Here is a 12,154-nt window from a genome sequence, read left to right as displayed (position 1 = left end):
TGGTGGTATGTATTCCTGTTCCCATACCATATTGCTCTTATCCGTTTTTATCCTTATTACCTTTACCACTGAAGACAAAAGTAACTTGTTGTTCCGATACGTCTGGAGAATACTTAGTTTTTCCACGGAAGAATATATTGTTAAGTAACCAATTTTTTGTTAATTCTCAAAAAATGTTAAAGATATTTTTAAACTTTGTTTAGAAACAAAATGGATAAACGAAAAGAGAAGTCTCGAAGCGTATATTTGTTTTATTAAGTTAAACTGAATTTTACTTAAGTACCAGGTTCTTACAGAAACGAATTAAAGAAATAAAAATTCAAAGACATGCTTACCAATTACTTAATTAAAATCATAAACGTATTATGTATAAATCTTATGATTTTTACTTATAAGATTTATTGATACTATTTACGATGGAAAAGTAAATTTTGAGTAAGAGTTCCAAAATATTTGATGCATGAGATGCATGAGTTGTATTTATATGTCTAGCTTATTGCAAGAAAAAGTCTAAGATTGTTTTGAATTATAGAAGCTAATATTACACTAACAGTCACGATTTTTAAAAAAGAAATTATGGATTATTGTAAAAATATTAAACTACTGATGTTTTTATATTTGTTGTTTTTTAAAATAGTAATTTAGGACTTTTTGTGCAATAAGCTGTTAGATGACGGGAAAAGTTTGGAAAAGGCGTCACAAGTAATTTTTTTTTTAACTTCGTGGTACCACATTAAAATGAACACAATTTCATAATGCATAATATGAAACCGAAATTGGGTAATAACTAAGGAATATAATGTAAATCATAACGTGATAAAAGAATAACAACTATGTTTCTTGGTTGTGATATTTCAGGGAATTAGATAATTTGACCATATATATTCAACTAGAATGTAGAAATTAAAACACAAATAAGATGTTCAAAACTTGAGTAAAATTATTAATAGCAATAGAATGTAATTCCGAAAATCAGCAAGAAAATAACTTATTCAACATTGAATTCAATATCTATTGTCTTGTTACCAGTTTCCCCAGGATAAGAAGAAAACAGAAGCAGCTGTGGTGAAATACATAGAAGTTATATATAATCAAAAAAATGAAATATGTCACTTGCATGAGAAATTTATCTTTTCATCTTCACAAAAATTCCCTTAATAGTGATTTTGTATATTTACATCTTAGATCTTAGTATGGTGATTAGTACATTTTTTAACGAGACGCACGATGTAATAACTCTTTAAATTAAAAAAAAATGTGACAGAGGAATGTGAAGGAAATATTCTCACTAAATTCAGTCTTATATTTAACAAGCTTAAATGTTAAGATATAATCAATAAGCATGTTCTACTGCATTCATGAAATAAATATCAATGAATCAATTTATATATGCAATGCCAAACAGCACATAAATTACTTTTCAAGGACGCTATGCACTTCAAATATCGATTATTACTATTTTATGAAATAAAAAGTGCAATTATGAGATATTTCAAAAATGCAATATTTCATGCACTTGTGATATATATATATGTAATAATGACAATTACTAAAAATACGAAAAGTACTCTCAATAGCACCTCGTAATTACATTATGCTCTTAATGTGCACATGCGATCATTTTTCAAAGAATTGCACAAGATTGGGTTCTAATTTATGCATATACGGTACATACTAGCAAAATTACAAATTGCTTAAACACCATCAAGCATGCCCTTATTCGTTAATACATTTAAGTAATATATTTGAAATGTTAAAAAAAGGAAATTCTTATTTATAAAATCTCCGTACAATATTTACAACACATTTTTTTAAGAAATACAATTTAGCATTGTACCATGCATTTGGAATCTCAAGCTTCAATTTGCACAACTAAATGAGTTTTATTGGGTTTATCCATAGTGTAGTTTCCGAATGCCATATATTTTTAACTGGATGCTTTTAAGAACAAAGATCATACGTTTAAATATATTGCGTTGATCTGTCTCATAATAACATAAAAATGCATTCATGTTATCGGGAAATAATAGGTTGGGAAGAGAAAAATTGGTAATGGATATATTGAAACATAACGAAAAATATCTTCTGGTGAGAAGTATTTTATTTACAGTCAAGGATATCATACGTTTGTCTTTCTTTATACAATAGCAAAATTATTTATCAAAAAAATTAAGAAATCAACATCGATTAAAATATTTCCTTTACTTAATCAAACAAATATATTAGTATGTTTCGAAAGAATTTACATGGAAATGTTATGGATAAAGTTAGATAGAAATATTCAACTATCAACAAAGTATATTTCAAATTGAATTTTACTGAAAATGTACGAAAGGAAGTTCGTAAAATAAGTTCCGTTTCGAATTTTCTCCGCGGCAGTGCTACCATCGCAGTTTCGCTTGTGTGCACTAGTTACTCTGATTCAAGCGGAATGAAATTTCGTCATTTTGAGATCGCTCTTTGTGCGTTGTTCGTAATGATTGTTTATAATGGCAGCGTTAATCAAAATCATGCCGCTTCTGAAATTAGATCTGTGATTCGTTTTCTGAATGCGAAGAACGTAAAACCAAGTGACATTCATCGACAAATCTGCGAGGTTTACAGAGAAGATACAATGAGTGATTCAATGGTGAGAAGATGGGTCCAACAATTTAAGGAGGGGCGTAATCAAGTGCATGATGAAGAACGATGTGGGCGTCCATCTGTGATTTCTGATGAGCTGCTGAGTGCAGTCGATGAAAGGATTAAGAACAACCGTAGATTTACGATTAATGCTCTTCGTCTTGAATTTCCAAAACATTTCACGAACAGTACTTTACAAGATTGTTACTGAAAAATTGGGTTTTCGTAAATTTTGTGTACGTTGGGTGTCTAAACTTATTATTGAAGAACAAAAAACAACGGATGGGCAGTGCACTTGATTTTCTGACATGTTATTATGATGATGATGAGAACTTTTTTTTATCCCAGAGTGTTACGGAGGATGAAACTTGGGTTGCTTATGACACCCCTGAAACGAAACGGCAATCCATGGAGTGGAGGCACACTTCGTCTTCAACAAAGGTTAAACCAAAGCAACTCTTGACATCCCAAAAAGTTATGTGCACAGTGTTTTGGGACATACAAGGCATTTTACTGATAGAACTTTTACCACGAGATGCAACAATCAATAAAGATGTTTATTGCGAGACGCTTGAGAAACTGTCCCGTGCAATACAGAACAAGCGCAGAGGAATGCTCTCAAAAGGTGTGGTTCTCATTCACAACGCCCGACCACACACTACGAATGTGACAAAACAACTCCTTGAAAGTTTTAGCTGGGACGTTTTTGGCCATCCTCTGTTCAGTCCCAACCTCGCTCCTAGCGACTTCCATCTCTTTCTGCATCTGAAGTCTTTCCTTGTGGTAAGCGCTTCAACAACGATGAAGAGTTAAAAGAACATTTTACCACATGGTTGACAACACAAGCGGCAACATTCTATGACGCAGAAATACATAAACTTATACCATGATATGAAAAATACCTGGAAAATTACGGGAGCTATGTGGAAAAGTTGTGTAAGTGTTATTGATTTTTGTGCAATACATTGCTTTCTTTATCTGTACTCAATTTCTTTTTTATTACCAAACGGAACTTACTTTCTGAACGACCTTCGTATTACTAAAATTATAATTAATATGATTTTTAAAATGGCATCGAGTTTGAAAAGCAAATTTTTAAAGGTATAGAGAAGACAGGAGCACCATAGATTCATTATTTAGGGAGATTATTAAGACAATGTTATTGACCATGTTCGTCAATTCCAGATGTAGCGGTAAACTTAGAGAAAAAATATGTAGTAACTTAATTGCTAGTATATCATGAATAAATTATGGAAGTACATTTAAGTTTAATATTAAGCAAATATATATATATATATATTCCTGCATGAGTATTTATCATGTCATTGCATATGCATCCGTAGGAAATTTCACTCTAAATATATTAGCAAATTGTTTCATACATTAACGTAACGTTTTATATAACTAAAAAAACTACAAACCTTTACAATATCGTAAATTATAATAGTACATTGTTTAAATAAAAATTTCGTAAACAAAGAAATTTCTTTTAAAATAAAATGAAACAATAAATGCTTGAAAGACATCTAGGAAATAACACATTTTTTGCAATTAACAAGAATAAAGGAAGCTGTTTTCTTCAATTTTGGTAATGAGATATTTTATATAACACACAAGTATTTATATTATGTATCGACTAAGAAGCAACAAAAATACTTGAAATTATCCCGTCTCCTTCCCTCTCTGTTTTCTTTTGCTTATTTGATTTCCTTATTTTGTCCTTTGTTTCTTCCTATCTTCCTTCTGACTTAACATCTATTTATGAGTACATAATTAAATTCCCGTTTATATTTTCTTTTAGCATAATAAAGCAATCATAAACTCTTTATAAGTATTCATTTAAAATACTTATGATCGCTATTTCTAATTCCTTTGGATCGTAATTCGTTTGAATATAACTAAGCTTACTCGACAGCATACTCAGGTATTTGAAGAATTCGTATCAAATTTGCTTTTCTTATAAATATAAATATCGCATAGACTCTTATTAGACGGATAGAAATTTTAAATTAAGCAATATACAAAATTGTTTCGCTGAGTTGTTCAGAAGTATCTACAAACATATTTTAAAACTTTTAGATTTTATTATTTAAACAATATACAATTTTTTTTGATTGACTTATATTTTTTTTATATCATTTAGTACTTTTCTATTCATCTTCTACATTTCTAATAAAAATTATAATAACTGTGGCCCATTTAGATGTAAACATATGTAGACATTTATAATGAATTTTTCGTCTTCTCCATGAATTACATACCATACATTATAACCTGTATGAAGCATTATAAATTTTCTCAAGTAGCTAATTGTATCTTACACTGATCTCTCTGACTATTTAGAATATTTCATTCATTGGCAATTTCAAATATAATTGACACAAATTGGAATTTATTGAACACTTGAATTAATTATCAAATTTATTTATAACACAATACATGAGACGCTTTAGAATGGAACATAATCTTGCATTTCTTACACAAATACATCTTCTTATTATAAAATCATTACTTCCATAGAAATAACTTCGTAGTAGCTAAACACTTTTTTATAAAAAAAGAAAGGCAAACTAAATAAACAAATAAAGACAAAAATATTGAATGCTCTTTTTTCTGCTTATTTGTTGTTTCTCTTACCACATTCTCTAGATGGGCCTGCAATTGTGACAGTTAACCTATTTGTCAGAAGCATTGCGACTATTAGTGACATCAAGATGGTAAGTGAAATGCAGGCATTGCTGAAAATCTATTCCTATCATTTAAGAAAGCAAATACAATTGCTAAGATGAGTCAAGAAAAGACTTAGAAAACGAAATCTCTGAAGATCACTCATTGTAGCGAATTCGTTACGGTTCGTTCCTTCTTCTGAGCCGATACAGAGTCTTCTATTAAGGGGTAATGTATATGTAGTGAAAAGACAAAACTTTTTTAAAGACGTTCCTTCAATTTTTTTGATTTTTTGTCAACGTTTGGTTTCTCTCTCCTTTTTTAACAGTCAAAAGGTGAATGTGCCCATCCCATAGCTTATCTGATTGCTAAGTAAGCATCATGTTTATATATACACATATATATTTAGTTATCACAAATAATTTTCCTTTTACCCAGTTCCAATATCACTGAATCGTTACATAAAATAGTCAGATGATATTACTGTATCGGTAGATATTGAATCGAGAATCTACTATTCGCCACAGGTAGATGTGCTGCCAACTTTTAATTAACATATAATAAAATTCCTACCTTATATATATATTTTTTTTGTAACAAAAGACAAAATGCCCACAATAAACATGCAATAGTAGATAGATAGCAGATACAGGCATGCGCACTTTTCTAGTTTTGCCTGAGTGTTCTGCTGCACTGAATGGATGAATGAGTGAATGATTTGGCATAGCAGCACAAAACATAGCTTTTGTTTTTGTTATTTTTTTGGCTTCCCTGGTCTTTTTACCTTTTTCTATCTATTTCTCACTGCAAAAAAGGAAAGGCAAGAGCAAACATACAAGGAAGATTAGAGTGAATAAGGGAACATTAACTATACTTTTCTCTCACACTTCTTAGGACCAGCAATTGTGACTGTCAACATATTTGTAAGAAGTATCTCAAAAATTGATGATGTCACTATGGTAAGTTGGCCTGGACCTGAGAAACCGGAACGCTATCACCTGTTATCATTATTATTAAATATTACCAATTACCACTATTACTATTACCGCTATTGTTACTATTATTATTCATTCCTTTAGATTATTATCTTTTCATCTGGGTGTTATTTACTCTCTCTCTCTCTCTCGTGTCCGGAGGAGAATAATGACCAACAAAAAGAAAAAAAAAGTAGAGACCCTTTTGCACGAAAGTTAACACGACGGTATAAAGAGGGAGCGGGTAATATGAGGCGTCATTATTCTTCTCTGCTACGCTACTTGAGGATGTCAACAGCTCAGGTAGAAAGCGAAGCATGAGTACTATGTTCTTGTTTATTTACTGCATAGAGTCCCTCTCAACCATGGAATGTTTTTGGACCCTCTCCCATATAGTCGTGTCAGCTTTTGTGTTTTTCATTACACATTATCATTATTATTATTATTATTACCATATTGTTTTGTACAATCATTATTTCATTAGTTTTATTCCATTCATCCAGATTAGCTATTTATTGTAGTTTCTATCTCTCTTTTTTTCCCAGCAAAAGAAACAACACATGTGTTTATGTGATTTTTTCTTAACAAATCGGAAAACAATCACAAAAACAAAACAAAAAAAATAAAATCTAGAAACTTATATTTTGTTTTCAGATATGCAACATATATTTTTTGCTATCTGTGTTGGCTCTGTTTTATAAATATATAAATTACTGATTGTTTTCTTTTTCTTCTACTTAGCGGACGCTCCCACCATAGTGACTGTGAACATCTACCTTCGCTCAATCAGCAAAATAGATGATTATAAAATGGTGAGTCTGGTGACGTCATAGGCTCAAATGCCAATTACACAAGAAAAAGTAAACAAGTATTTACAAGAAAAAAAGAAGACAAAATAAGTTGGCAACCGGTAAATTTTTGAAACAACATTTTGACTCAGAATCACTTTTTTCTTGACAACAAAAGAAAAAATATCCAATGGGTCAATCTATTGTTGCTTCAGTTTTCTTTACCGAGTGTCAACCTTTTTCTCTTTTTTTCCGAAATGCCCGGATATATGTTTTCATCAGGTGACTTAGAGTGCCCAATCCACAATAAACAAATACAAGAGCAGCTAATATTAAATATTAAATAATCTGCTGGAAGACAGGAAGTCAAATCAAGTTGGGACATTTTTTTGGCAACCCATTGCGTTTTGCGGCACTTTGACGTCACCTGTCTCTACATGTGGGCTGCCAAGACAGGCTGGGACAGGAGAATCACACATCAGCATTAGAAGTAATAGTAAGCACCAAAAATGTCAGTAGGAAAAATAGTATTAAAACAATCAAATATGCTTGTAATTAAAAACTTATCCCTGATAAACTCTTATCACCTTTTATTTATTGAAGAATAAAATTTTTATTTTTTATTTTCATTAAATATAATAACATATTTAAATGCCTAGCTAACCTATAACAAATTTATTTTTTTATATTTTAAAATGCCTAACAGATCTCCTTTTAGAAATAACTTGACTAATGCTTTAACTTCTTTAAATAATTTTTTTTTTCATTTTATCAAAATTAATACTTTTCTCCTTCACTAGATGTCACTCACATCTCATAGTAACCAAGTGAGATTTTCCAATCTAAGTCTGTCTGGATTCGCTAGTTTGACTGTCACCTGTCTCACTATTTATGCTACCCCTGCTTGTATATTAACATGTTTTGTATGTTTACTGTCGCCCGAGGTAAATTTTTTTCTTATTTCTTTTTAAATGCTTTGACGTAGTACTGTGTTAATGAAATCTTTTCTTAGGATTAACCTAATGAAAAGATAACAAAGACTTTAAAAAATACCTGTAATAACCTTCTTACCGATATGTGTACTGTTGATTCGAAAAGTGACATTGAATACAAATATTCACACAAACACCAGCTGTCTATATATGTGTGTATCTAAAATGCAAGAAGATGCTTTGTTATTTAAAAATATATAAACAAAAAATAAAATTCAAATCAAAATATGCACATCACTTTAAAACACAAATAAGTATCATGAGAGATAAAAAAAAGTAACAGGTAAGTTGTGTCATCACAAGCATCACGTTTTTTCATTTCATCACTTACGAATGCACTTGTTTTTATCCATCTTTGTGCAAAACAAAATCCCTGTAATATTTGTTAATTTGTTCCATGTTTCTTTCACTGAAATGTTTTGTTTTGTCTATATGTTTGTTGTTCTCAGAGAATAATTTCGCAAACCGAAAGAGAAATCAACATTAAAGTTATCTTAATTTCATTTTAGCTTGTTTGAATTCACAAACACAAATCTTTAATTTTGTATATACTCATATACCTATCATTGTTATTGGTATTTTCGCAACAAGACTGTACAGCACAGAAAAGAATCATCAAGTTTTGATTGAATTTTACTCTGAACTGAAAACTAAATGGGATTTAAAATGATCGCTGAATAGTACAAGATAATGAACTTGAAAATACGTTCATTCTAGTTTACCTTTAGTGTAGGTAATCAGAAAACACAGTCAAGAATCAACATAAAAATAAACATATTCTATGTGAAACATATATATATATTGAAAAAAGATCTAAAAATTCACATTTCAAAAATGATATCAAAAACACTGGTATACTAATCAAGATTCACTGAAGCATATATTATTAGAAATACACTAATAGACAAATTCATTTATATGATAGAATTGTGGTAGGCATTCTACCTTGGTAGTCAATTTGCAATAGTCAGCTGAAAGATGCTGTAAAATTATATTCTTTCAATATTATCTTTACACACAATACATAAGTTAGTGTTACGAAACTGTCTTTCTGTTATAAAAGCTGTATAAATCTGTATCGCTTTTATCTTGTTACAGGGTAGTTTCGCTGTTGAGTTCCGATTATATATATATATATACCTTTTTTATCTTGAATATTTTCTATGTTCTAAGTTTTAATTTTTCTTTGTTGACTATTAGTTATTTGATGATAAAATTATTATAATAGACGTTCTGCTAGCAGTTTTAATATTCTACTAGTAAACAAAAAACAATATCCGAATTTCTGAAACGAACCTTTTCATTAGAATGCCTAATCGCAAAATCCAGAATGAACTCAAATAACTATTTATTTTCGGTTCAGGTTAAATTTTCCGGTATTTCATTTACTGTCTTATTGTATTGGTGTGAGCATTAAAACAAAAACATATTCTATTATGTTTAAATTCTAATTTAAAACATACTAACTACAGTGTCGTTCTAATGCTCGTTTTACACTACTATTTTATATGCTCTTTCGTTGTCGAACATATTTCCTGTTCAAACTACTTATGTGATGGATATTAAACGTGTATTTTAATTCATCCTGTAATCATTTTCACATTTTGTTATTCAATAAAATTCTAAAATAAAATACAATATATAATTCTATTCTAATATAATGCTTGGTTTATCTTTTGTATATCAGTGTTATTCATCTATACTATATTACATAAAATTAAACTTTCCTTTATTTTTCAAACATTATTAGGAATTGAATATTCAATACTATCTCCAACTTGCTTATTGAATACAAATATCGATCTTTTATATATTATAACATACAAAATGTACTAGAATCCAAGACGCAGGAAATAATAATATCAAACATATATAATTCATCAAACATATATCAACAATATATATAATTCTCTTCTAATATAATGCTTGGTTTATCTTTTTTTATATCAGTGTTGTTCATCTATACTATATTACATAAAATTAAACTTTCCTTTATTCTTCAAACATTATTAGGAATTGAATATTCAATACTATCTCCAACTTGCTTATTGAATACAGATATCGATCCTTTATATATTATAACATACAAAATGTACTGGAATCCAAGACGCAGGAAATAATAATATCAAACATTCCTCCTAAAACTTTAAACCTTAGTCACAAGTTTGTATGTTTAGAGAAAGTTTGTCCATATTGTTTTTCTACTCTCGAGCATTTCTTTGAACTTATTATCTTTCCTAATTAGAAATTATTCCTAGATTTGATTCACACAATACAACTCCAAATGTTAAAATTAAAATATAACAAATTTCTCTAATTGATTCAATTACTCGTAAGAATCTGACGATTTTATTTTGTTTATTATACACAATGCGTTCTTATTTTAAAGTTTTCTAATTTGTTAAATTCGACAAAAAACAGTATCACAAACTGAAGTCCATTGGGTAAAATTATAGTCTACAGGTCATGTTTAAGATGTAGCAGCTCATATTTGGATGGACCATATGAATGTCGTCTTTATTGTATAAATAAAGCAACAATATTGTAGAAACAATAAAGTTGCTGTAAAAGTAACTTAGATTAAACTCTCCTTGTTCTAAATGTTGTATTTTAGATATATTTCAGGCTGTAAATGAGTCATTTGTAAAATTTTATTATTTTTGTTGCACTTTCTGCCTGTTTGAATACATGTGCACGACCCAACAACTGCTGTTTATGTACAAAACACTTCTTCTTCTGTCATATTTATGTAATATACATCTTATTTTATTTGAACAATTTAACACTAAATAACATATAAACACTTCAACATCAAACAAATTTATTGATATCATTTTGATTCCGATAGTTTACAGAATCATTGTTTCCATTATTTGTTACAGAATGATTATGAATTATTGCTGGAAATTATGGGAAATAGACTAATAATATGTAATTTAGAGTAATGGCTTCGTGATACACTCAGTTTACCAGCCAGGAAACTAACGTTATTTTAATTCATTATTCTTATTAGTATGATTTTCCAGAGCTTCATTAGTGAATTATATCTGCTTTCAGCTTGTTTGGTTCATGCAATACAGCTCATAATGTTAGGAATTACTCTTAATCATCCGTGTAATATATAATTTATATAAATTTATCAACTGCTCAAAGAAATCCTGTATGCACTTCTAGAATCTTGTAGTACAGAATCTCATAATAGTAATGACTGCTGTAATTTTCAACCAATAAACAGGAAAAAATTATAAGAAAGAAATTTCGTGTTATAACGTCTATATTTATGGATGAGAAAAGAATAACTTTTTCTCAAAGAGTTAACTGCATTCTGAACAAAAATATTTCGTGGTAAGCCAATTTTTAAAATTGGTATTTTTAGTAGTATTGGAACCATTTAATAGTTTCAATAGACTCATAATACATAATTTTTGTTTATCGAGCATATTCACGACAAAGTATCCAACACAAAATTTTTAAACAACACCTTCAACTTTTATCTTGAAATCTGATCTAAAGTTGAACTACAAAAATTTTGATGGAACGTCAATCAACATTTACAGTACTAAGCATATTGCATCAAAACATAACATTATGGTTATCTTACAAACGTACATTGTAAAATTTTATTTTTGTTATGTATTTGGAAAATATGATAAGAAATGTTATAAAATTAAATAAACATACTAAACAAATCACTTGAATATTTCCCTTATCAAACTATAGGGATTGTTCCAATATATCATTAAACTTTTAGAACTTTAATAATTCTAATTCTAATTGGACAACAAGATGCGATTTGTGAAAATATTACTACATACTTGATAAGATAAACTTTCAAAGAAAGACACTAAATACTACATTATAATAGTTCCTTATTCAAATGTAAATTCAATAGTAAATGACTTTCTTCTAAATTATAAACAGCAAATAGAACAATAATGTATTTTACCCATTTAGAATAACAGTTCTAGTTTCTCAATCTTCATACATAGAAAATTCTTTCTCCAGTTATTTTCTGAAGCTGATAAGTTATACACTTGTGTAACATGAGCTTTAAATCCATTTTATACATATATAGAATGGTTTATTAGAGAATTTATTCGCTGTTAAAATT

General features: G+C 29.1%; 1 protein-coding gene across 4 annotated transcripts in view; it reads left to right on the top strand.

The window, feature by feature from the left end:
- The window catches only part of GluClalpha (glycine receptor alpha 1), a 387,349-nt gene that overhangs the window by 315,745 nt on the left and 59,450 nt on the right, over positions 1-12,154 (top strand). For 2 of the 4 annotated variants that reach the window (XM_081736064.1, XM_081736063.1), the window contains one exon: positions 7,005-7,075. In XM_081736064.1, coding sequence (XP_081592190.1) covers positions 7,005-7,075 — 71 coding nt within the window. Of the gene's footprint in view, positions 1-5,271; positions 5,340-6,183; positions 6,249-7,004; positions 7,076-12,154 lie in introns of all 4 variants that reach the window. The other 2 variants (XM_081736066.1, XM_081736065.1) reach the window with 2 other exon arrangements.

This window comes from Thermobia domestica, chromosome 13 (genome assembly GCF_964235325.1).
Source record: "Thermobia domestica chromosome 13, izTheDome1.hap1.1, whole genome shotgun sequence".
Lineage (NCBI taxonomy): Eukaryota > Metazoa > Arthropoda > Insecta > Zygentoma > Lepismatidae > Thermobia > Thermobia domestica.
Note: the sequence above shows the minus strand (reverse complement) of the source record. Positions and strands in the feature narration are given on the sequence as shown.